Source organism: Diadema setosum, chromosome 6 (genome assembly GCF_964275005.1).
Source record: "Diadema setosum chromosome 6, eeDiaSeto1, whole genome shotgun sequence".
Lineage (NCBI taxonomy): Eukaryota > Metazoa > Echinodermata > Echinoidea > Diadematoida > Diadematidae > Diadema > Diadema setosum.
The window spans coordinates 18398833-18426545 of record NC_092690.1 but is presented as its reverse complement, the minus strand read 5'-3'; the positions used below and the strand labels follow the sequence as shown (position 1 = coordinate 18426545).

Genomic DNA, 27713 nt, shown 5'->3' with positions numbered 1-27713 from the left:
AACACGTCGACGACAAATGTCAAAATTTCCCAATTTCTGCAATATGTCCCTGACGCGTCACAAGGGCGGATCGAGGAATGCCATAAAGGGGAGGCGCCTTTACAAAATCAAAGGTTGGCACGACCCTCGCGCCCCCCCCCCTTTCTTATTCTTATTTCTGCTGTGTTCACAAAATAAAGAGAGGGGGGGCACTAAAGGGGGATGCGCCCCCTCTAAATCCGCGATTGCGTCAACCACAAATATCAATATTGGATTTACCACAAATGTCATAACACGTAGACCACAAATGTCATAACGCGACACAGTGGCGGATCCATGAATTCCGTAAAGGGGGGGGGGGCTTTACAAAGTCAAAGGCTGGCGCGACCCCCTTTTCTTATTTTTGTTTCTGTTAGTGACGGTGCACGAGAGGGGGAAGCGCCCCCTTTCGATCTATCATTGCGTCAACCACATGGAAAAACTCAGTGCTTGCATTACAGGGGCGGATACAGGAATTTTGTAAAGGGGAGGCGTCTTTACAAAGTCAAAGGCTTGCGCGACCTTCCCCCTCCCCATTTTCTTGTGTTGACGAAATAAAGAGAGGGGCACTAAAGGGGGATGCGCCCCCTCTCATCCACGATTGCATCAACAACAAGTCAAAATCGGGGATTAACCACAAATGCAATAACACGTCGACCACAAATGTCATAAACGCGTCACAGGGGGGGGGGGGGGATCCAGGAATTCCGTAAAGGGGGGGGGGGGCGCCTTTACAAAATCAAAGGCTGGCGCAACACTGGCGGGTACACCAAGGGGATGAGCCCCCTCTCGACCCATCATTGCGTCAACCGCAAATATCAAAACTCATTGCTTGCATTACGGGGCGGATCCAGAAATTTCGTAAAGGGGAGGCGGCTTTACAAAATTAAAGGCTACCGCACCCCTCCCATATTTTTCTTTTTATCTATGTTGTTTTAACCAAAAAAAAAAAAAAGAAAAGAAAAGAAAGGGGCACAGAGGGGGATGCGCCTCCTCCTGATCCATCAATGCGTCAAGCACAAATGACCAAACTCATTGCTTGCATTACAGGGGCTGATCCAGGAATTTCGTTAAGGGGAGGCGTCTTTGCAAGTAAAGGCTTGCGCGACCTTCCCCCCGCCCAATTTTCTTGTGTTGACGAAATAAAGAGAGGGCACTAAAAGGGATGCGCCCCCTCTCAATCCACGATTGCATCAACAACAAGTCAAAATCGGGGATTAACCACAAATGCAATAACACGTCGACCACAAATGTCATAACGCGTCACAGGGGGGGGGGGATCCAGGAATTCCGTAAAGGGGGGGGGGGCGCCTTTACAAAATCAAAGGCTGGCGCAACACTGGCGGGTGCACCAAGGGGATGAGCCCCTCTCGACCCATCATTACAGGGGCTGATCCAGGAATTTCGTTAAGGGGAGCATCTTTGCAAAGTAAAAGTCTTGCGCGACCCTCCCCTCCCCTATTTCTTCTTTTTATTTCTGTCGTGTTGACGAAATAAAGAGATTGGGCACTAATGGGGGATGCGCCCCCTCTCAATCCGCGATTGCGTCAACCGCAAATGTCAAAATCGGGGATTAACTACAAATGTCATAACGCGTCGACCACAGGTGTCAAAATTTTCAAACTAACTGCAAATGCCATAACGCGTCACAGGGGGTGGATCCAGGAATTCCGTAAAGCGGAGGGGCGCCTTAAAAAAATCAAAGGCTGGCGTGACACCCCCCCCCCCCCAATTTTCATCTTTATTTCTGTTGTTTTAACATACTATAGTGAGAGGGAGCCAGAGGTGGAAGAGCCCCCTCTCGAATCATGATTGCGTCAACCACAAATATCAAAACTCATTGCTTGCATTACGGGGGCGGATCCAGGAATTCCGTAAAGGGGAGGGGCGCCTTTACAAAATGAAAGGCTGGCCCGACCCTCCCCCTTTTCTTCTTTTTATTTCTGTTGTGTTGACGAAATAAAGAGAGGGGGCACTTAGGAGGGGGGGGGTGCGCCTCCTCTAAATCCGCGATTGCGTCACAGGGGCGGATTCAGGAATTCCATAAAAAAGGGGAAGGCTTTACAAAATCAAAGGCTGGCACGACCCCCTTTTCTTATTTTTGTTTCCGTTGGTTTAACATACTATAGTGAGGGTGCACCAGAGAGAGAAGCCCCCCCCCCCCCCCCCCTCGAAAACTCATTGCTTGAAATTATGGGGGGGGGGGGATCCAGGAATTTTGTAAAGGGGAGGCGTACGTCTTCACAAGAAAGTAAAGGGCTGGCGTGACCTTCCCCCTCCCCCATTTTCTTCTTATTTCTGTTGTGTTGACAAAATGAAGAGAGGGGCACTGAAGGGGGATGCACCACCTCACAATCCGCGATTGCGTCAACCAAAAGTCAAAATCGGGAATTAACCACAAATGTCATAACACGTCGACCACAAATGTCATATCGCGTCACAGGGGCGGATGCAGGAATTCCGGAAAGGGGGGGGGGCGCCTTTACAATTTCAAAGGCTGGCGCGACACTCTGTCCCCACCCCCCCCCCCCAATTCCTTATTTTTTTTTTCTGTTGTTTTAACCGAATAATTATAGTGAGGGTGCACCAGAGGGGGATGCGGCCCCTCTCGATCCATCATTGCGTCAACCACAAATGGAAAAACTCATTGCTTGCATTACAGGGGCGGATCCAGGAATTCCACAAAGGGAGGGGCGCCTTTACAAAATGAAAGGCTGGCGCGACCCTCCTCACTTTTCTTCTTTTTATTTGTGTTCTGTTGACAAAATAAAGACAGGGGCACTAAGGGGGGTGCGCCTCCTCTAAATCCGCGATTGCGTCAACCGCAAATGTCAATATTGGATTAACCACAAATGTCATAACACTTCGAACACAAAATAATGTCATAACGCGTCACATGGGCGGATCAAGTAATTCCATAAGGGGGGAGGGGGCTGGCGTGACCCCCTTTTCTTATTTTTTTTTTCTGTTGTTTTAACCTAATATAGTGAGGGTGCACCAGAGGGGGAAGCGCCCCCCTCTCGATCCATCATTTCGTCAACCACAAATGGAAAAACTCATTGCTTGCATTACAGGGGCATATCCAGGAATTCCGTGAAGGGGAGGTGCCTTACAAAATCAAAGGCTCGCGAGACACCACCCCATTTTCTTCTTTCGGGCACCATGGGGGATGCGCCCCCTCTCGATCCAGGATTGCGTCAACCACAAATGACTAAACCCATTGCTTACATTACAGGGGCGTATCCAGGAATTCCGTAAAGGGGAGGCGCCTTTACAAAATCAAAGGCTCACGCGACACCACCCCATTTTCTTCTTTTCATTTTCTCTTGTTTTAACAAAATATATAGAGGGGCACCATGGGGGATGCGCCCCTCTCAATCCATGATTGCGTCAACCACAATGACCAAACTCATTGCTTCCATTACAGGGGCTGGTCCAGGAATTCCGTAAAGGGGAGGGGGTGCACCTTTGCATAATTAAAGCCTGACGCATCACCCCATCTTTTTATCATTTATGTTGTTTTGAAGAAGAAAAAAAATAGACGGGGCATCAGAGGGGGATGCGCCCGTCTCGATCCGCGATTGCGTCAACCACAAAATGTCAAAACTCATTGCTTGCATTACAGGGGCGGATCCAGGATTCTGTAAAGGGAGGAGCCTTGACAAATTTAAACCTGCCGCACCCCTATTTTTCATTTCTGTTGTTTTAACAACAACAGAAATGCTTGCTCATTGCTTGTATTACAGGAGCGGGTCCAGGAATTCCGTAAAGCGTAAAGGGGAGACGTCTTCTCAAAATGAAAGGTTGACGCAATCCTCCTCCCCCTTATCAATATCGTCTTATTTCTTTTGTTTAAACGACAGTTAAAGCGGCAGTCTTTAATTGTGTAAAGGAGCCTCCATCACTTTACGGAATTCTGGTTCCGCCCCCTGTAATGCAAACAATGGGTTTTGCCATTAACTTGTGGTTGACGCAGTCGCGGATCTAGAGGGGGACACGGTACCCCTCCCCGTCTCTATTTTTGTTAATTAAATGAAAAAAAAAAAAGGCGAGGCAGTTTGCGCAACTTTTTGATTTTATAAACGCTTCTCTCCTTTACGGAATTTGGACCGCCCTCTAATGCAAGCAATGAGTGTTGACATTTGTGTTAACCCAATCGCGGATCGAGAGGGGGCTCATACCTCTATGGTGACTCCTTCATTTTTTTTTTTTTTTAATAGAAAAATTAAAAGAAAAAATAGGGGGGTGCGGCAGATTTAAATTTGTAAAGGCGCTTCCCTTTACGGAATTCCTGGATCCGTCCCTGTACGGTAAGAAATTAGTTTTGATATTATGGTTAACGCAATCGCGGATCGAGAAGGAGGCGCATCCCCCTCTGATGCCACCTCTCTTTTTTAAAACAATAATAAAATATGGGGGTGCGGCAGCCATTATAACTTGTAAAGGCGCCTCCCGTTTACTGGAATTCCTGGATCCGCCCTTAATGCAAGCAATGAGTTTTGACATTTGTGGTTGACGCAATCATGGATTGGGAGGGACTGGTACATCTCTGGTGCCCCCCTTTTTTTGTTAAAACAAAAAAAAAATAAATAAAATGGGGGGGGGGGTGGAAGCCTTTAATTTTGTAAAGGTGTCTACCTTTTACGGAATTCCTGGATCCACCCCTGTAATGCAAACGATGCAGCAGCTTTGATTTTGTAAGGGCGCCTCCCCTTACGGAATTCCTGTATCCGCCCCTATCATGCAAGCAAAAATGAGTTTTGACATTTTGTGGTTGACCGAATCGCGGATCGAGAAGGAGAGCATCCCCCTCTGGCGCTCCCCTCTCTTTCTTTTTCTTTAGTTAAAACAATAGAAAAATGGAAAAAATGGAGGGTTGGGGTGCGGCAGTTCTAGTTTTGTAAAGACGCCCCCCCCCCCCTTTACGAAACTCCTTGATCCGCCCCTATAACGCGTTATGCCGCATCCCCTTTTTTTATTTCATTTCTGTTGTTTTACCAACAAAAACAAAACAAAAACAAAAAATAGAGAGGGGGTACCAGAGGGGGATGCTCCCCTCCCCCCTCGATCCGCAATCGCGTACGTCATCCACAAATGTCAAAACTCATTGCTTGCATTACGGGGGCAGGTCCAAGAATTCCTTAAAGCGCAAAGGGGAGACGTCTTTTCAAAATGAAAGGCTTGCGAAATCCCCCTCCCCCTTATTTTTCTTTTTATTTCTTTTGTTTAAACGTTAAAAAAGAAAAAAAAGAATGGGGGTGCGGCATCTTTAATTTTGTAAAGGGCCTCCCCTTTACGGAATTCCTGGTTCCGCCCCATGCAATGCAAACAACGAGATTTGCCAAAAACTTGTGGTTGACGCAGTCGCGGGTCGAGAGGGGGGCGGTATACCCCCTCCCCGTCTCTACTTTTGTAAACACGAAAGAAATTGAATTAAGAAAAAGGAGAGGTGGCTTGCGCAGGCATTTGATTTTTTAATGGCGTCTCCCCTTTACGGAATTCCTGGACCCGCCCCTATAGTGCAATCGCGGATCGAAAGGGGGCGCATTCGTCTCTGCTGCCTTCTTTCATTTTTTAAACAACAGAAATAAAAGAAAAAAAAAGGGGTGCGGCTGTTCTAATTTTGTAAAGGTGGCTCCCCTTTACGAAATTCCTGGATCCGCCCTGTGACGCGTTATGACATTTGCAGTACATTTGGAAATTTCGACATTTTTGTGGTCGACGTCTTATGACATTTTGTGGTTAATCCAATTTTGACATTTGCGGTTGGCGCAAACGCTGATCGAGAGGGGGCGCATCCCCCTCTGGTGCCCCTCGCTATGTTTTGTTAACGCAACAGAAATAAATATAAGAAAATGGGGTGGGGTCTCGACAGCCTTTGATTTTGTAAAGGTGACTCCCCTTTACGGAATTCCTGGATCCGCCCCTGTAATGCAAGCAATGAGTTTTGATTTTTGTGGTTGACGCAATCAAGCATGGAACGAGAGGGGGCGCGTCCCCCTTTGGTGCCCCCTCACTATATTTTGTTAAAAGCCTTTGATTTTTTAAAGGCGGCCATCCCCTTTACGGAATTCCTGGATCCACCCCTCTGACGCATTATGACATTTGCAATTAGTTTGAAAATTTTGACATTTGTATGTGGTCGACGTGTTATGACATTTATGGTTAATCTCCGATTTTGACATTTTCGGTTGACGCAATCGCGGATTGAGAGGGGGCGCATCTCCCTTCAGTGCCTCCTCTCTTTATTTCATCAAGACAACAGAAATAAAAAGAACGAAATGGGGGAGGGAGGAGGGTCGCACCAGACTTTGACTTTGTAAAGACGCATCCCCTTTACGAAATTCCTGGATCCGCCCCTGTAATGAGAGCAATGAGTTTAGTCATTTGTGGTTGACGCAATGATGGATCGAGAGGGGGCGCATCCCCTTTGGTGCACCCTCACTATAATATTAGGTTAAAAACAACAGAAATAAAATAAGAAAGGGGGGGAGTGTCTCGCCAGCCTTTGATCTTGTAAAGGCGCCCCCCCCCCCCCGTACGGAATTCCTTGATCCACCCCTGTAATGCAAGCAATGAGCTTTTCCATTGTATTATGTGGTTGAAGCAATGATGGATCGCGAGGGGCGCTTCCCCCTCTCGTGCACCCTCACTATATTAGGTTAAACCAACAGAAACAAAAATAAGAAAAGAGGAATCGCGCCAGCCTTTGATTTTGTACAGGCGCGCCCCCCACCCCACCCTACGGAATTCCTGGATCCGCCCCTGTGTTGCGTTATGACATTTGTGGTTAATCCATACTGATATTTGTGCTTGACGCAATCTCGGATTTAGAGGGGCGCATCCCCCTTTAGTGCCCCCTCTCTTTATTTTTTTTTCAACACAACAGAAATGAAAATAAGAAAATGGGGGTGGGGGCGAAGGTCGCGCCAGCCTTTTATTTTGTAAAGCCGCCTCCCCTTTACGGAATTCCTGGATCCGCCCCCGTAATACAAGCAATGAGTTTTGATATTTCTGGTTGACGCAATGATGGGTCGACGAGAGGGGGCGCATCCCCCTCTGGTGCACCCTCACTGTAATTATTAGGTTAAAACAACAGAAAAAAAAATTGGGGGGGGGGGGACGTGTCGCGTCAGCCTTTGATTTTGTAAAGGCGCCCCCCCCCCCCCTTTACGGAATTCCTGGATCCCCCCCCCCCCGTGACGCGTTATGACATTTGTGGTCGACGTGTTATTGCATTTGTGGTTAATCCCCGATTTTGACTTGTGGTTGACGCAATCGCGGATTGAGAGGGGTGCATCCCCCTTGAGTGCCCCTCTCTTTATTTCGTCAACACAAGAAAATGGGGAGGGGGTAAGGTCGCGCCAGCCTTTGACTTTGTAAAGACGCCTCCCCTTTACAAAATTCCTGGATTCGCCCCTGTAATGCAAGCAATGAGTTTGTCCATAATTTTATGTGGTTGACGCATGATGGATCGAGAGGGGGCGCTTCCCCCTCTCGTGCACCCTCACTAACAGAAACAAAAAGAAAAGGGGGTCGCGCAAGCCTTTGAATTTGTAAAGGCCCCCCCCCCCTTTACGAATTCATGGATCCGCCCCTGTGTCGCGTTATGACATTTGTGGTCGACGTGTTATGACATTTGTGGTTAATCCAATATTGATATTTGTGGTTGACGCAATCGCGGATTTAGAGGGGGCGCATCCCCCTTTAGAGCCCCCTCTCTCTATTTTGTCAAGACAACAGAAATAAAAATAAGAAAATGGGGGGGGGGGAGGGGGCCGAGGGTCACGCCAGCCTTTGATTTTGTAAAGGCGCCTCCCCTTTATGGAATTCCTCGATCCGCCCTTGTGACGCGTCATGACATTTTGCAGAAAATTGGGAAATTTTGACATTTGTCGTCGACGTGTTATGACATTAGTGGTTAATCCGATTTTGACATTTGTCGTCGACGTGTTATGACATTTGCAGTAAAAATGGAAATTTTGACATTTGTCGTCGACGTGTTATGACATTAGTGGTTGATCCGATTTTGACATTTGTCGTCGACGTGTTATGACATTAGTGGTTGTTTTGACATTTGTCGTCGACGCGTTATGACATTAGTGGTTGTTTTGACATTTGTCGTCGACGCGTTATGACATTAGTGGTTGTTTTGACATTTGTCGTCGACGTGTTATGACATTAGTGGTTGTTTTGACATTAGTGGGCGATTTTGACATTAGTGGGCTCTACAGGGGCCGGGGGCGACCGGGCGCGCGCTATTGTCCGGCTCTACTGAGGCGTGAGCTGGACTGCCATTGGCCGGTGCCGCTGGCCTGCTATTGGTCGAGGTGCTCCTGCGTTGTGGTCAATCTAAAGTGTATAAGTAGAAATAACTGAACGTGGAGGGTTCGGCCTATCCCCCAGTTACGCGAGGGAAATTTTATATTTTCAGATTGAAATTCAGCCATTTTTGGGTGAAATATTTCGACAATTTGCTATCAAAAAAGTAAGAACACTAATTTCCACTTCTCGGGAGTTATGAGGAGGAGCAAAATGATCTGTTTGTCCCCAATACTTTTATGTGGCAACCATCCCCCTCCCCCTCCATCGACGCGTCTGCATATTAGGGAGCTTTTGTATGTGAAAGATCTGCTGCAGTCTCTTTGATAGATATAAGGTGATAAAACGTCAATCTCAAAAGTGTCTATCGAAGTCTATCGAAAGGGACCCAGTAGCGGAGCTTTTACATATTTACAATTGCAATTCAGCGATCCGGTGCATAATTCTGGCGGTAGTTAAACAATTTTCCATAAAGAAAGTTCGAGATTTGTCCTCATCTCGGGAATTGTTTGGGGGACAAATGATTTGTCTACCCCCAACATTTCCGTAGGGGCGGGGCAAATGCCCCTTTGCCCCCCCCCCCCCCCCCACGAGATAGATTCGACGCCCCTGATTATCCCTGGGTATGCCCATAGATGTATCAGAGTCATCATCGTTTCAGGAATGATTCAGGAAATTGAGGGGGGTTCAATTATGGCGGTATAGTTTTTGTTATTGTTTGTTTGTTGTCGTACATAATTTGCAGATGGTCCCGAGTTGCTCGCTTCATAGCATGTTTACCAGTAAGCCTATGGTATTTGACGTTGTCAACGTCTGAACCAAACCTTATGTCGATATTCTTTCTTCGCGAGAGAGCGAAACGAGCGAGCGCTTGAGAAAATTATGTATACATTTTTCTACAAGATAGAATACTGTTCAGCTCTGTTACCTGTCTGAAGGTGGGCGTACGAACGTCATGCAATATGCCAAAATTGATACAATCACATTTCTGCTTCCCTCCATTTTTTCTCAGATTTCAGGGGGGATGATTGTACAGGCCATCCCCCCCCCCGGATTTACGCCCATGCTCTGTACTATATCATAAGTGTTTTCTTGGTATCTCGCAAAAGTTAAAAGCCCAATTCTCATCTCCACAAATACTGTACCATCCCTTTATTTGGTGCATGTGACGGCATAGTCAAATTTAGTAGTCAAAGTACCTCAAAGATAGATGATTGCTCGAAGTCTTATATAATATGTATTACCTTGTTAGTTGTGAGAACATAAATTCAAGATCATTTTTTTTTACGTTTATAATTTTGTATTAGATCGAGTGTGCTGTAGCTGTTTGAAATCGACTTTTATGATAACAACAGTGAAAAACAACGTTACTATACTATATGAAATAGTTGTGATATGATACATGGCGGCAAAACCAAGGACAAGTAGAGCCTGTAACCAATGTGGCGCTTCATATGCGCGATTATGGGTCTTTATATTACAAATATTGTATAGGGTTCACAGGTAAATGAATCCCCATAGAGACGTGTGTTAAAATTCAAATTTCAAAATTTCTGTAAAAAGCTGTTAGAATGTGGTGTTTCATATTCATTAACCTGATGGATAAGAGGGCTAGACCCTGTCATCCATCAAATTTCCAAGGCAGGTTCTTCGGCTCAAACTCTGTCCAAGGGTCAGCAAAGCCAGACTACGAGTTCTCTTCACTCAAAATAATCAACTATTTTCCATACATGCACCCAATGAAATGCAGTCACTTCAAATTTCCTGAGAAAAGCTCTCATCTTCAAACCAAAATGCAGTTTGTAGAAGAATTTTTACTCAATATCTGCAGCTATTCAGTTTTATGCCAAACTGCATTGATGATTTATTTATTTCGGTATCTTTGGTACGAATTTGTGAAGGGTCTGGGACATTCCATTTTATTTGCAGGTTTGAGCCCTTTACCACATCACCTGATAATCCTTTGTTTCCTGATCATTGAAAAAAAGGAGTTTGTTGCAATTTTCATTTTCTTAACCCGTTCATCTTGTCAGAGACAGTTGCAGCTGCCGTCCTATTCAAAGGTTTGCGTCGCGAGGTGGCATCAAACGGGACTGTGGTAGTGTTCCCTATCAACAGGCCTGGCAGTAGTTGGGGTAACAAACCTCTACGTCCATTGCAAGATTCAGATACGGTCCTGGTCACGACCAGTTATCACAGCATCAAGTGTTACTACTTCTCAGGTAAAGTTTAAAAGAAATGTGGCAGTATAGTTTTTCTCTCATTGAACTTTCCTGGTGATAACTAAATAGCTGGTAAATCGCCATCAAATTACGCTATAATTTTTATCACGAATCATTATATTAAAAATTTCAACGCCATTGAAGACGCAAATGGCAGAGGGTAAAAATTACATTTGGCAGCTGCTTGGAGGAGTCATGGTCAGTATAACTGACTGACTGTTATCCCCTTCACCTTTGAAGTAGGTCTGTTTGGCCTACTTCTGAAGCCTTAATATGAAATTGCACCTTAAATTTCACATACGTTTGTACACACGGTTAAAGCTATATGGCATGTTTCTATAAAGCAGCGATATCTATAATGTGCTTCAAAGTATCTTTATTTTAGGATATAGAGTAATACCGATCTTTCGAGGGATTTGTAGACCTCCCTGAGTTTTGATAAGGGGGTTAGGGCTTACGCTTCAAGCAGGTTAGCCAGGTTTCGGAATGTATTTGAAATAATCGTCCTAGGCTACGTTTATAAGATTCTGCTGGATTTGAAACATGGTTTTGAAACACGGGTTTTCTGACATGGTTTGACAGGAGAGCGTAAACTTGGACTGTGTCATATATTGTTCATCTCATTATTTTCAGCTTGTCCCTTTGCGTGTACTCGACAGTTAGATTGGGGCGCACACAACTACAATGACGTCATGTAGAAACCGTGTTCACGATTGCATTTTGTAAGATTTTCAAATCCCTGTTTCAGTAAAACGCAGATTTGAACCTCACATCCACAAACCATGATTCAAAACTGTTTTGTGACTATGACTACCGTTAATGCAGGGCTCGACACTAACGGTGGCCCGTTGGCCCGGCCATCAAAAAATGAAAGTCGGGCCACCAAATTAAAAAAAGGGCAGATTTGGTGGCCCGCCTCGAGCCACCAACATTTTGGGAAAGGTATGCCAATCAATTCGTAACTTTTTGCGCCGGAAATGCATAAATGCATGCATAAATTAAAGTATTCACTGTCTCTACTATGGCATATCTTCCTTAGCCTTAGGCTTAGGCTAGTTGATCGTTTGACTTAGAGTTTAAACTTTAGTTTGACTTTAGGAAGTACACTGCCTTCCTGAAATACCTCAAGTGGCTTTCAGATGTTCATATTGTCAGTTTTGAAACCTTCCAAAGGACATAAGAGTAACTTTGTCTTTTGAGTTTTGAGAAATAGAAATATGTTCTTCTAGCTTCTTAATTATTTGCATGTAATCTGATGTCATTTATTTATGTTTAGATGTTGCAACCCATGTTGCCTGTCAATGAATATCTATACTGAGTCTTTACCATTTAAAGAATGGATGAAAAGGACTGAATGAGTGCCTGAGAGTGAGTGTTCCGAGTTTGTTGAAGTTTATTTATGAGTAGATATGTCTAGCTTCAAATTCTTACTATGATAAAACTTAAAATATTTGACTCATTAAAAAAAAAGGACTTTTAATGTTTTTTATTGTTTTTTATCCGGCCATCAAATTTTCTCTCGAGCCACCAAAATTTGAATTTGATGATTTTGGTGGCCCCAACGGGCCACCAAAAAGAAAAAGTTAGTGTGGAGCCCTGGTTAATGACAAAATCTAAACCACAAACCACGGTTTCAAAACCATGTTTCTATACCGAAAGTTGTAAACGCACCCTTAGAAATATTTTGTTTTGCAACTAAATTTTTATCCAGTCACTGCATTGTTTTAGAAAATGAGAATGGTTTGACTAATCGATTTTTACTGTTTCACTCATCATCGCTTCAGCACACACATTACCGAAGCATCGTCTCACAACTGTCTCTCTTAACTCCTTTCTCTCTCCCTCTATCGACAGAAGCGGATCTAGAGGGGGGGGGGGGTTGCAACCCCCCCCCAAAAAAAAAAAAATAAATAAATAAATAAATAAATAAATAAATAAAAAAAATCCGGGGACCATTTCTTTTTTATCTTATTTTTTTTAACTTGTAATTTTATTTTTTTTTCTATTTATGGCAATGACCTCTATACCCAAAATAGTGGTGTTTTAGATGCAAGAAAACGCCATTTTCACACACAAATTTTCAAAAATTCTCCCTACTGTGGGAGGGAGGACACCCCCCTCCCACACCCTCCCCCCCCCCCCCCCTCGTTCGCTCCGCTCGCTCGGGCTCGGTCGCTACGCTCCCTCGCATACCACCCCCAACCCCCTCCTTTATAAAAAGCTAGATCCGCCCCTGATCGATGTATAATGTGTGTGTGCTACAATGGAATGAGAAGACAACTCATTTTGGCAGTAGAAGTACCTGAATTTTTTCTGAATGGCTGTTATCCCGTAACGTATGCTTTGAATGTTGTCGTCCAATACTCCTTCACGTAGCGTCAACGAGACATCACACTGACTTGGCCCACTTGGCGGAATTCTGGAAACTTCACATGTACGCTTGATGGCAGTAACCATACAGTCGAAGTACTCTTCAATGGTATATGCAGCTTTCATGGTTACTTTCAGATTGTCTGTGTGTGAGAGCATGTGTGTGTCTGTGTGTAGTGGCATTTCTTCAGCTTGCTTTGACACGATAGTAAACGCTGATGAAGACAAAAAACAAAAGTAAAAAAAAAAAAAAATCATCCCGCAACGCGTGAAAATGACGACAAAGAGTATGCCATGTGCATAATGAAACAGAGCACCGACAAAGAGTTTCCCCTCTGTCCAAGAATGGGGATGGCTATTAAAACTATCATACGGACCAGACGTACACGGTTTTTTGCTCAATTTGTGAATATCAAAACGCATTGACTTAGGTACATTTGTCTTTAACCAACTCACCAAAATTCTTTTAAAGTCTAAACGTGTTACGACAAGGTGACTCAAAGGAAAAAGAAACACCCTCAGAAAAAACAAACAAACACGCATAATTATGATAACACAAATTTATGCAATTATGTGTGTGTGTGTGTATGTGTGCGTGTGTGTGTATTATAATAGAGCCCTCAAAATAAGTCCTTCAATTCCAGTTTGATGTATATGTGGTTCTCCAAACAACTCACTTGTTTAAATGCACATTCCTGAAATGCACAGTACGACTGCGTATGAGGAAATGTCAAATATGAATTGTTAATACAAATGGAACAAACGTTTTTGTCCAAAAGCATAATCCTAATTTGTTTTTGCTTTTGTTTTGTTTTTTCATGGAAGGCATGTGCTTGAAAAGAAAATATTGTGAGATTTTCATTAGATTCCAGGCTTTATCCATGGATCAAAAACTGCAGTATCTTAAGATTAATAATAAAGGTTGCCCAAGCAATCACCTATAGTGTTTAGGAAGTGGGAACTCTTCAGAGTTCTCACATTTCAGCATTGCTTATTACAGGGTTTGTTTGTTTGTTTGTTTGTTTTTCCTCATCGATACAGTACATCATCAATAGCAGAATTGTTGCGACTTTTCACTTTAGATCCGATCCCATTTTCAGCTGTTTCCCACATTCCAGGAACACACCATCGTAACAGGTCCGGTGGTATTTTAAACATAATTAATCAATCTTTCCGATGATGTCATATTTAATGAAGACAATGCCTTTATAGAAAAAATATATCCAACTTTAATTGCTTGACTTATCTTGAGTTGTAATATACTGTATATAAACACTGTATGCATGTATCTGTATAAACTATATGTTTGTGTGTATTCGATGAATGCGAATATCAGGGTAGAACAAATAATCAGTAAAGTTGAGGATATTTGGAGTATCTCTCCTAAAGGTAACTTTAGGTTAAATATTAATCACTGCATGTGAAGGCTGCTACATGGTGACGTGATAATCGCACAATATGATGAACATTTTACAACAACTTCACTGAATTTCAGTCTATATGAATAACAAAAAAAAAATACATTCCATTAACTTGTTTGTACTCGCAAAATGTTGAGGTTTCATTACTTTAAAATAAAAATATCACATTCCCTCGACTTGGTAGTGGCATCATGTTCAGGGTGTTATTGTTCCCCCTGCCTTCAGAAGGAGGTTGTTCAGACCTCTTCCCTAAAAAAGAAGAAGAAAGAAATAAAGAATAAAGAATAAAGAATAATAATAATAATAATAATGATAATAATAATGACAATAGTGATAATAATAATAATAGTAATGCTACTACTACTACTACTACTACTACTACTACTACTACTACTAATAATAATAATAATAATAATAATAATAAAATAACCTATCGTCTAATTTCCCTCAGAGCGCACTGACGCGGTTGACCAATATTTCTGCATTAACTCCTGAATTCAATTTTTGGGGTTGATTTTCATTCTCAATCTTAACTGGTACAGCCTCATAAACTCACTTATTCACCTTCTTACCAAATCAGGTCACTCTCTATAGTGCCTCTTAATCTCCACAATAATGTAATGTTGTTCAACGTATATGTGCTTTCTTGATGTCCAGTGTGAGAAAAAAAAAATCATCTGAAAGACTGGGCTTTATTTCCGTGAAGTGTACGAAAGTTAGCAATACATTTGTACCACTGTAAATGCATGTTAAAACACATGTGGATGTTTCAACACGTAAGAAATGCTGTCCGTCGTAAAAACAATGAGATAGTGAAATCAGGATGTGTAACCACACTAGAAAGTGCAGAACAGGAAGATGAGTACAAGGAGCGTAAATATACATCGTAGTAGCAGACAAACTGTGATGATAGTGTGTATTAGGAAATATCTCCAATAAAGTTACTACTATTTAAGCGGGAATCCCCTCCCCCCCCCCTTAGCGTAAATATGGAATAGGTAAGCGCAAAAAACAATATTAGGAAACAGTGAAATTTGACGTAATTTGGACAATCTTTGCAAAAGTTGGGGATTTTTAATTCTTTGTGTAGGTGGATTTCATGAATAGGACGTCGTCGCTGGTTGAAAAAGATATTATAGCAATGCTTGGTGTCATGATAAAACCAAAACACTTAAAGAACATTATGAAGAGAATTCCCTCTACTTGCAACATTTACTAACGTCTTATGATAGGGTACTTTTACGGGAAGTATTGATTATAACAAATAAAAAAAATGCATCTGCTATACGCCATGATGTTGTTTCCAAATTGATAACGCAAAAATAACATCTTTCTCTTCAAGAGGGATGCTTCAGAGAACTGTTCACCTGGACAATCAGTCAAGTTATTGGATTCGAAGGCATTTCTGATATTAAAGAATGGTGTCTCGGCGGAAGTATATTTCTTATATATGAACAAGATGATTTCGCTCGTTCGTTTCTTTAGATTTAAGAGGGGGAAGAACACACTCTTTTCGTATGTACCTGTTGAGGACTGGAAGAGTTTCGCACGTTTTACGAGATGTACAGCTTTCATGTGATATTCTGATATTACATCTATTGCATGACATATTCTGCATGTTTTTGTCTCATATAACTTCATTGAAAAGACCACCAAACCAAGAGGGACGAGGTTCACAAAGGGTTTCATTATGATTTGACGAAAGATCAACCTGAAATGATAATGTTACGTTTTAACTTCAAAATGAGAACGAACATTTTGTATACTTTTATATGCAGCCTATAATATCCAAAGAAAAAAGGGACAAGGGAATATTTTACATAAAATATCTATAAAAACGGAACAGGGATATGAAATATGGCATGCTATAGTTTACAAGTTAACCTTATAGGTTCTCTTTGCATTTGGGAGCAGTAATAAAAAAAAATTCAAGATATCCCTTTTGATACATATGTGTAGGTCAATTATATCACAAAACATCCTCCTATATACATTTTTTTTTTGCAATAAAGCCTAAAATATAAGGAAATATCTCTATTTTCTCATCAAACCGTAAATGTGATGATTTAGTCTGGAAACAGTTTAATTATAATTATTGTTCACATTTTGTATAATCAACAATATTTTATACGTCGATTACAGTGTGGTTCAAATTTTACCATTGGTTGTTTGTATCCTTAAGTCACATTTCAGAACTATTTTGAATCACTAATGCTTGGTTTTTGTTTCATCTGTATGGTAAATGGTAAATCATGACTTTAAAGAAAACCCAAACCCAAAGAAAAATGTGGATTTAATGAAAGCAGCAACATTGCTACAACACATGAGTGAAAGTTTGAGGAAAATCGGACAATCGATGCAAAAGTTACAGATTTACACATGTTTGAAGTTTTGGTGTTGGAACTGCTTGATGAGGAGACTACTAGAGGTTATGGCGTCATGTGTGGACAACAATATAAAGAAGATACAGGGAATTCCACACACACACACACACACACACAAATCCTTTTTCATGAAAATTGCACATTACATCAACTTGATATTGACATAATATGTTAAGGGTAAAGCAATATCCCCTTGCTTCCTGAAAGCGGTTAGTCAAAACTTTAAAATTCATAACGTTTGCATCAATTGTTCGATTTTCCTCAAACTTTCAGGATGTGTTCTACTATAGTGTTGCTCAGTGCTGCTTTCACTCAATCCACGTTTCTCTTTTCGTTTGGATTTCCTTTAACCTCAGGGTCATCTTAATCCTTTGTGAACACTCCTTATAATAAAATACATAGCAAGTTATCAACAACTTTGATCTAAAACGTATGAGTAATGATTTGTGTGGAAACAATGTCATGACGAGAAACTTGACAATCATTTTGCTAGACGTTAATACATTGCCTTATTTTCCTTCAATTTCTTCCTACAGAGCTGTACTGTCCGGAACCAGTTATCAATCATGGAAGTGTTGTGAAATCATTCGAGTGGACTCCTGGTCGCTACCCTATCATACAGCGAATCACATTCGAGTGTGACGACGAATACCGCTTACCACTATCTCGAGTCTACACGCCTTATCATACATGTGTCCTGGGCCGGTGGTCGGATGAGATACCTCAATGCGAACGTGAGCATCTGGTTCCTGATTTGGGGTGGTAGGGAGATATCTGTTAAGTCACTACATCAACATCAGGAGCATCATTTTTATTTCCATGGTGTCTTTATCACATGTTTATGGTTAGGTGAGATGTGAACCCTATACTCCATGAAGGCAAAGTTGGTGGAGTGGGACACACACACACACACATGCGAGTATTTTACTAGGTAATTCAGCACACATATTATAAAGATAAACATATGTTTACGCACATTCAAACAAATAGTCAAAACCTATTCAAATACTAGCACATAATATAATTCTTGTTATCTTACGCATAGTGTAACGAACCGTCTTGTCCCTATTAACCCTGCCACGATTTTAACCACGCCTCTCTCCGCCAGAAGCGGACAGGGAGAGTAGGAATACATGTATGTCCTGCTTTATAGAGATAAGATCAAGGGAAATGATTTCTTGCAATATTGATATTTATATCATTTGATATCATTTGATATAATTGATATCATTTCATAACGTTCATATCATTTGATATCATTTATATCATAAGGTCATTTGATATTTGATATTATTTATTTCATTTGATATCATTTATATCATAAGGTCATTTGATATTTGATATTATTTATTTCATTTGATATCACTGATATCATTCAAGATCATTTGATATCATTTATGTCAATTGATTCGCTTTCAGAAAAAAATTACAGGTGTATAAAGTTTTCTCAATTTTTCAATACAAACCGAGAAAACCTGCTTTGCTGAATAAAACAATAAGACATTATTATGGTTGTTGCATGTGGTGGGTGACCCATTCTTCAGTGCAATATATACGACAAAATAAGGGATCTTATAATGACGTGAATAGAACTGCAGACGAATAGTGTGCTGAGTATACAGCGACTTATGTGTGTTATTGAGGACTGGCAGTCAACACGTACAAAATAAGTTTGATTTTTCAGGACTTTACATGACTGGACATCTGTTTAATATTAAATGGCCTTATCTAAAGAGAATGTACACAGGAAAACAAGCGAGATGAGACACAGGGATGGGAGAAGAGCCAGACAAGTCATGTGGGTCGAGTGGCCGATATCCTATCTACTAATCCCGAAAATCTCAGGTAGCCAAAACAAGGTACTCAGGCAAGGTGATAGAGAATTCGGGCCACATTCATTATTACATCAGTATACGTGGGGCAGATATGTGAAAAAGTTGCTCACATCCGGCGGAAAATATGAAATTTTGCATACAGGGGTATTTTGGGGCGCTGATTTCAAAAATTGCCGGATCCAAGAGATCTGACCACAGGGGTCAGCCGCCATTTTGAATTCCAATATGGCCGCCGTCAAAGATCCCTATCTTCAGTTCTGAATGACATAAGCCACTGAAATTTGATACATAAAAGCGTGGTGATATGATGACTTCAATAACAGACTTATTCGATTCGTCTGACATCTGCACGGCAGTCAATTTGAATTTTCCTTCGTAGTTTCCATGTTGGAGTGTTGAAAATCTCTTTCTCGGGTTTGCGAATTTAGGCTATCTGATTGAGTGCGCGTTTGTAACTGATTGAGTGCGCGCTGCTGTATTTACATTGTGACGTCAGTGAAAGGTGCGTTATGCTTCATTTTTGCTGCACTTTTTGGCTTGCCCATGAATGTTAGTCGTGATTTTTGTCTTCGCAGCCATATTGGAATTCAAAATAGCGGGCATTGCATTTGTCAGACACATCGCATTAGTTCATTTTTTAGCTACGTATGTTAAAATACTTCTTTGCACGTAATTTCAGCGTCACTCACCACTTAGAACTCGAGATAGGGATTTTGAAAATTTCGTCCAGACGGCCATATTGGAATTCAAAATGGCGGCCATTTGATGTTTGTCAGACACTTCAAATGAATCTTTCATCACATTCAATATGTCAAAACGCTCTTGTGAACCAAATTTTGGTGCCACAAGTCATTCAAAACTCAAGATAGGGATCTTTAAATTTGTTTTGTGATGGCAGCCATATTGGAATTCAAAATGGCGGCCGACCCCGTGGTCAGATCTCTTGGATCCGGCAATTTTTGAAATCAGCGCCCCAAAATACCCCTATATGCAAAATTCCATACTTTCCGCCGGATGTGAGCATTTCGACCAATTTTTGCTACATATCTGCCCTACTATGTACAATGTAATGAAGAACGATGCAGGCCTTCATGCATTGCGGGTGAATTGAGGACAGTCTGTCATGCAAGATAAACAGGTGTAAAGATGGAACATGTAGCCCGAGATGACATAGTCTAAAGCCAATACACGACCTTGAATTGGAATTACAGGAAATTGCATACATGATAAATGAGATTGTAACCACCTTAGCCCAAATCGGGGGGGGGGGGGGGTGTTTCATCAACTTTTGTCGGCGCTGACAACTTGAATCACCATAGTAACAGTCAGTGACCAGAGCATCTCAGCCAATCAAAACCAAGGATTTTGCTGAAATTGGTCAGCGACGACAGTTGTCGGCGCTGACAAGCGTTGATGAAACACCCCCCTGGAGTAATAAAGCCCGCCCTCATCAAACCACAGATAGAGGAGAGAAGAGAAAAAAATAAATCAATGTATTACAATTGACGTAAAGGAACGCAATTTCTACATCAATTTCATCTCGTCCTACTTTTCTAAGAAACAAACAAAACGGAACAAAAGAAAGTAAAAACAAAACAAAACACGGTACCTTAGCTTGCTTTATTTTATCGCGACATTCGTTCCCTTCCTTATTGGAAAATATTTCTTATATCAATTTCTCTGAATGTCAATTAGGTCTACACCACTATTGTGCACTGTAAAGTGACAGTTTACCTAATGCCTAATAGTCTCTCAATGTCATCATCTCAGTCCATTACTTTAATTAACAATTAAAGCCAAACTTATAGATGATAAAATGATATATCTGACACATGCAAAACGAAGTGAAAAAGTTCGTTCCCATTTCATGTCTCCGGTAGTAAATGAAGAGGATTTAACTAACTTCGAAATTTGAAAGCTGTCCATTTGTATATTAATGTCTCCACTCAAAAGCGCACACATTAACCTTGTTGGATACGATCTTTATCATTTAATGACACTCTCTTATAGTTAGAGGTTTTCTGCCATCATTAAGCATGAATTCTGCATTGCTGGTTTCCGTTGTCCATATCACAGCCTATTTGTGTCCCGAGCCGGTGGTACCTTCTAATGGGCGCATACACGTAGTGACGAGCAGCAGACGAGCAATTGGTGCACGACTTGAATTCTTTTGCAGCTCGGGCTACTATCTGGTCGGCCTAAGCAACGAGCGAGAATGTGAAAGTAACGCTCAGTGGTCGGACGATTTTCCAACTTGTGAAGGTATGTGCAAAATCAAAATCAAAATCAAGATAGTAAAGAGGATATCGCTGCATAAATATCATGAGAAATCTGCCAATTTCACGTAAATTGTAATTGTCGTACCCTGCTAAACAAATTATGGCCTGAAGAGCTTTATATTTCGGATTTAAATCGGACTTTAAACACAGTAGCTGCACTATTTACCATGCACTGCACGTTGCAGGGTCGACGGAGCGTTTTCAAAAGGGAAGGGGGCCTACTTCCGGGTTTCATGACCTAGCCAAAAAAAAAAAGAATTTATATAATATATATATATATATATATATATATATATATATATATATATATATATTATATATATATATATATATATTATATATATATATATAGAATATAATTATATAATATATATGGCCTTCAGCGCAACTTCTGGTGCCACTTACGGGTTTCGTCAGGACACCTTATGTATTCCTTTGTATGGTACAAAAAAGTGGAGGGAGGGCGAACCCCGCTTGAACCCCCCCCCCCCGTCATTCGTTGTATATTGTGACGTCATTTCACGATCCTCCCATTGACTAATATATACATACGCGCAGAGCATTGTTACGATGTTATGTTGTTATGATTCATGTTTGCAAAGACTTATCATTTTACTACAATACACTAACGAATTAAAGGCCCAAGGCGGGTTGAAAATTTGGTGAATAAAAATCTTCTTGTTGGATCTACAGATGAAGAATGAGACTTATTCTTCTTAATAATAATACATATAAATATATACATATATACACATAATATACATACATGTACATTGCTGGTAATAATAAAGGCCTGCATATTTCCTTTCTTGATATAAAATGGGGAAATACCATAGTAGCCTTTTTATCAGCCACTTGCACGGTGACTCAGTGTTCCTTTATTTGCGAGAAAAAATTACATTAAAAAATGAAAATGAATTAATTTCCAAGCAAATTTTGGGCATGATGGGCATTGCAAAATCTGTTTAGATTTGTCATGAATTATACATTATTTTGTGTGAATATCATAATTACATTATGTATTATACGATACCATTGGAACAAGTGAAGAGGCGACCAGCTTCCCGACCAAAGATTATACGGATTAATACACATGCCTTACATTTTTTTTTTTTTATGCCTCCGCCACGAAGTGGTGCCGGAGGCATTATGTTTTCGGGTTGTCCGTCCGTCCTTCCGTCCGTCCGTCCTTCCGTCCGTCCGTAATGAATTTTGTGGACAGCATAACTTAAAAACCTTTTGAGGTATCCTAATGAAACTTGGCATGTATGTGTATTAGCAAGGAGGTTTAAGAGATGGAGTGTCAACTGGCTGTAATTATTCAAACAGTTGTCACTTTTCTATTGATGTACAAAAGAATTCCACAGGTGCATCTGTGCCTTTGGTGACGGGGTTTGATGCCGCCGTCTTGCTGAGCAATCTGAAGATTCATTTTGAACGTTAACTTAATGTTGGCTATTTTTGCTTGTTTATCTATTAAATGAAACGAAATCTCACTTAATGATAAAGATCATTAAACAAAGGTCAATCCCTTCAAGAAATATGTGCAAAAGTGTAAATCAGAGCTGTATCATGTGAAAGTGTTTAAAACTGTTCCCCTCCCGGAAAGCCGGTTTTATCACTTTTCCACTTAATTCCTCCAAATAAAACTGATATGGAATAACCTTCGAGTATAATTCTATATTAATAGATATATCAGATTAGTGGCCAGTAATTTTCATTTTCATTTCATCATTTTTTGCGCAATTTCTATTCGCGCATCCCCGTGTCTTTACCATTATATACCACCTACCTTTTATAAGTAGGGATGGCGAAAAGTAATTACCATCACAAAGACATATTTTCGTTAGAAAGTGGCTGATGATTATGCGATGAGACATGAGTCAATTGTCTTCCTATCTGCGCGGCAGATCCAGTTTGCCACATGCTTCAATACTTTCGAGTGGCGGCATCAAACGTGACTTTAAAGGAAATACGACAGTTGTGACTCCATTCTCTTGAACCTCCTTGGTATTAGGGGGTGAAGTTGTGCCTATCAACTTTTAGGTGCACATGCTCAAGGTCAAAGGTCAAAAGGTCAAGGTCAGATATGTAAATTTCACTATTTCCACCATATCTATGCAATACCTGAAGATATTTTCTTGAAACTTAGTATATACATATATTACCCAATTTAGATTCTCTGGTGAAAGTTTGGGGTCATGAGGTCAAAGGTCAAAAGGTCAAGTAAAAATATTAAAACTTCACTTTTTTCTCCGTACCTTGGAAATTGTTCAAGGTATCTTCATGGAACATATGTAATGACTGGCAGTGATTATCCAGAGAATTAAGGGTTCATGGGGTCAAAGGTCAGGAGTCAAAGGTCAAAGCAACACTTCAAAATTTTACTATTTCCCTCATATGCAATGCCAGCAGGATTTTTTTTTTTTAACACTTGGTGTATGCATGTAGACCTAATAGAAATTCTCTGGAAAGTTTCTTTTTTTTTCCTCAAAGGTCAAAAGGTCAGATATCAAGTGAAGTGCTGAACTAGCTTTTCCTGCATATCTCGGAAGTGGCTCAAGTTATCTTGAAACTTACTACATATTTATGCATGTTCTGCCTGACAGTGATTAGTGTATGAATCTTAGGGTCAAAGGCCAGATGAAAATTGTAACAATTTACTATTCAATACAGAAATTGCACTTTTTCTCCCTACCTTGAAAATTACTTAATGCTTAAACTTATGAATGGGTCAAAGTCAAGTTAAAGTCCTTAACCCTATTCTAACTGGGCTATTTGAGACCAAGTTTTTACTGGGGGGGGGGGGGGGTCAATTTGACCCCCCCCCCCCCCCCTTCAGATCTCGGCCGCCGATCGCGCGATAGCCGCAAAATTTTGCCTGAACATAGAGCCGGATGTCAACTACAAGATTACATGGTCATACAACAGAAAAATGTTGACTTCATATTTTTGATAAATTGATTGTGCAAATTAACGCATGAAATCATGTTTTCACCTATAACTCCATCAAAAAGACTGAAGGATTATTTAGTTTTTGTGTCAGAGTTCCTCAAGACACATCAAACAATTTTCTTGTAAAAAAAATCGCGCAATCAAAATCATTTTCTTTTGTTTTTTATTGTTTTGTTAATTTCTTATGTATTTTATTGTTTTTTCGATCTTTTGTTTTCTGTTGTTTTTTTACCAAAATTTGTTGGAGGCACTTTTTCAAGCTTATCTACATTAGAATTGATTTATTTCAATGGTTAAAAGTTGAAATAATCTAATTTATATCAATTAAACAAAAAAAAAAAACACAGTTTGCATTGGATTTGCACACGAAATCATGAATTTGAGCGGTTTTCGGGTTGACATGCATATGCAAAACATTGCATAACTTCAGAACGGTGTACCCGGACGTCGCAAATTTGGTCTCAAAATATGCGGGAGACTTCAATAAAAAAGTCATGAAACGACGCGGCAAAATCTTTGCGCGTTGCGGAATCGTGGCGCGAAACGTCGAGGGGGTCAATTTGACCCCCCCCCCCCCCAGTTAGAATACATGCTCTCATATTCATCCAATTAAACCTAGGTCAAGGAAGGTGAACGTTCAACACATTTGTGACAAACTTGTCATTTTAATATTTTGCCACTTTTGTGAAAATGTAATCACACATTGACCACACCCATGTACTATAGACCTATTAGGAGAATCATGCATTATGGCGGAGGCATACCAGTCGCCATAGCGACATTTCTAGTCCCTTATGCTATTGACTCCCAAAACAGTTGCCTTCTAAACCTATGTTCATGCAAACAAGCAAACAAGTCTTCCTTTAACCACGCAGAATATTGTTCACTTGAAGCTGATTGATATTCGCTCCATATTATTCTCTCCACACATCAACTAGTGATTCAAAGCATTATATAAAAAAAGCTTTCTCATATATATACATCTTAATTATTTATGTTTCTTTTTGACGTGTGTTTTTGACATCTATGTTTGATTTTTAGCTGTACCGGTTCGTCCCCGCTCGCCATGCGAATCTGTGACTTGCGAGGACTCATGGAAGAAGTGCACGGTTCTGTACTCGGGAGAGGCCGCATGCACCTGTATCAATCCGTTTGATTGTCCGTACGAGCCTGACGCTGGCATCATTTGTGGAACAGACGGTAGAAACTACACCAGTGTTTGCCAACTGAAAGCCAGGGCGTGCCTGCTCCGTCTCATTGTTGAAGTTGCTGCTGACAATGCGGTCTGTATCTATGGTAAGTCTGAAAAAGAAACCATTGCTCTCTTTACAAATTAGTTGGAAAGTTAACTGGTTACTAATTATCTCTTTCAATTTGTTTAGCCTCCTTGTTTTTATAACATCACCGAACGTATAATTCTTATCTAGAACCATAGGAACATACACGTGTCTGTTAGTCTAGAATTTATTTCATACCAATTTTCATACCGAAGCTTGTTGTTAAAACCCAACATTTAGATACAGTCAACACAGCGTTCAAATCGACGTCAATAATCTCACTCCGACAGACACATCAAATTGAACCTAAAATAATAAAGATCGGAACTGTTTACGTAACGTTCTTGCAACGGATATTAGTAATTCTAGCCAGGCAGGTATCTAACCAGGCTCCCTATTCTAGCAGCACATGTCAGATCACATGGTGGTATGATATCATAGCTATTACACACGTGTCGCACAAATCTACAGAAAAATCCATTGATAAATTTTTGGATTAAAATAAATGTTTGCATCAAAGTTTTATCTTGTCGCAATCACATGACAATTACCACAAGGATGGATAGATTATATGTTGCTCAGAATCGACTGACTTGGTTTTTATGATACTTTTTTGTGAATAAACCGATTTGATTTCATCATACAACATAGGCTAATTTGCATACTTTTATGTAGTTGCAAAAAAAAAATGACCATTCGGAGAAACATTTTATGGAACTTTAAAATATTGCGTTACTGTTTTCTTTTTTATGCAAGTACAAACGCTTGCTGTCATTACTGTTGTTTGACATGAACCTGCCTATGCAATTCAATGTACAAATGTATATAAGTATATTTGGCACAAAAAAAATATGAAAAAGTATAAAAAAGTTAGAATGTGTAATTTTCCCATTTTAGCTGTAAATAAAGACTAATATGAGTTAACAGATACATGTATTTCTCGTATCACTTGTTCTTTCCAAACAGAAAATCATTATGTAAGTTGTGTTTTCCCCCAACTGTAGTCCGCTTCCTCGCATTTTGATTCTATGATATTTATGCATTCATGAAGTTATTTATTTTCATTAAATTCCTTGTCCAAGTGAAGATAAAAAAAAAGAATAGTCGATACTCAAAATATCTTTGAAATTGAAGCCTCATCCCCCTCCCCCACCACCCCCACACAAAAAAAAAGAAAAAAGAAAAAAAAAGGATTTGGCTGCTTTTGCAGGCATGAAAGAAATGCCGTTCTCATTGCTCTCAAAATAATGAAAAAGTTTCGAAAAATATTAAAATGTCAGCTCTTTGCAAATAATCACTACCCATAAAGTTTCATTTTGTATTTGAAAATTCCAAAAGGTGCTATATATATCTATCAGTTTTCAATGGATTTAGCGCCTTTTGGAAGCAAACACTCTTTTTTAGAATTTATTATTATTCATGCGTTATAGCGTCTCCTCTTCTTTACAAAATGTATTGATGGCAGGGTTTAGGTAATTGTATTATCTTGTCGCTGTGTAGCAAGTTGGAGACAATCTAATATAATATTAGTTATCATGATATCACCCTGGATTATTTCGAATATTTGCTTCATTTCGAACTATCGTCATCGTTCTTACTAAAAAAAAATATATATATATATATATATATATATATATAATATATATATATATATATATATATATATATATATATATTACTGCTTATGCTCTTTGTCAAAATACGTGTTTTGTGACGAAGGTTTGCCCGAGGGTGAAGAAGTAGAAAGGATCAACGATTATTCAAACTCAGAATCCGGCTCCTTCTCCTGGGATGATAGTACAGTTACCGAAGGTCAACAGTCGTCCGTTACCGAAGGTCAGCATACATCGAGAACGCCCACGGTTGCTCATCAGCAAACTCCTCCTCAAGGCGACGGCGGCGAACCAACCCAGGAAGTAACTGGCGCTTCGGCATCAGTCGAAGCAACCAGGACTCCACAAACAACAGCTAATGGCGGAGGCAGTGAGGGTAATTTGTTTTGGGATACCACTACAGATCTTTGGGATAGCTTCCCCACTGATTCTCACTGGGAACTAACCACTGAGAGTTGAGAAACTACACAATAAAAAGCTGGCACCACACAACCATCGGCAACCATCCATTCAGTGGCGTATCTAGGGGGGGGGGGGCAAGGGGGGCACGTGCCCCGGGTGCCACTCCTTGGGGGCGCAAAAAAAAAAAAACGAAAAAAAAAGAGGAAGAAGAAAAAAACGAAGAAGAAGAAGAAAAAAAATGAAAAGAAGAAGAAGAAGAAGAAGAAAAAAAAACTCTCCCGGAAGGAGGGGGGAGGGAGAATGGTGGGGGGGGGGGGGGGGGGGCAGAAAACCAAATCAAACAAGATAAAAACAAAACATGATGATGACGCGGACAAAATGACAATGTTTATTGTGTTCACACAAGAATTCCATGTTCTGTATGAATAAGCTGAAATACAAGCATTTTCGGCTCGCTCGCTGCGCTCGCTCGCCAAAATTTATATATAAAAAAAGAAAGTAAAAACAAAACATGATGATGATCACGCGGACAAAATGACAATGTCTATGGTGTTCACACATGTCATTTTATATTTAGCAGGAAAAATGTTACACGGAGCAGCGACTGCAATTTCA

General features: G+C 40.5%; 1 protein-coding gene across 1 annotated transcript in view; it reads left to right on the top strand.

Moving 5' to 3' along the window:
• The window catches only part of LOC140229594 (sushi, von Willebrand factor type A, EGF and pentraxin domain-containing protein 1-like), a 62519-nt gene extending 35302 nt beyond the window's left edge, over positions 1-27217 (top strand). The window contains 7 exon segments of the mRNA XM_072309838.1: positions 10374-10483; positions 10485-10562; positions 12939-13041; positions 17274-17471; positions 20649-20834; positions 24848-25102; positions 26803-27217. Coding sequence (XP_072165939.1) covers positions 10374-10483; positions 10485-10562; positions 12939-13041; positions 17274-17471; positions 20649-20834; positions 24848-25102; positions 26803-27155 — 1283 coding nt within the window. The 3' untranslated portion in view covers positions 27156-27217.
• The last annotated feature ends 496 nt before the right edge of the window (positions 27218-27713 follow it).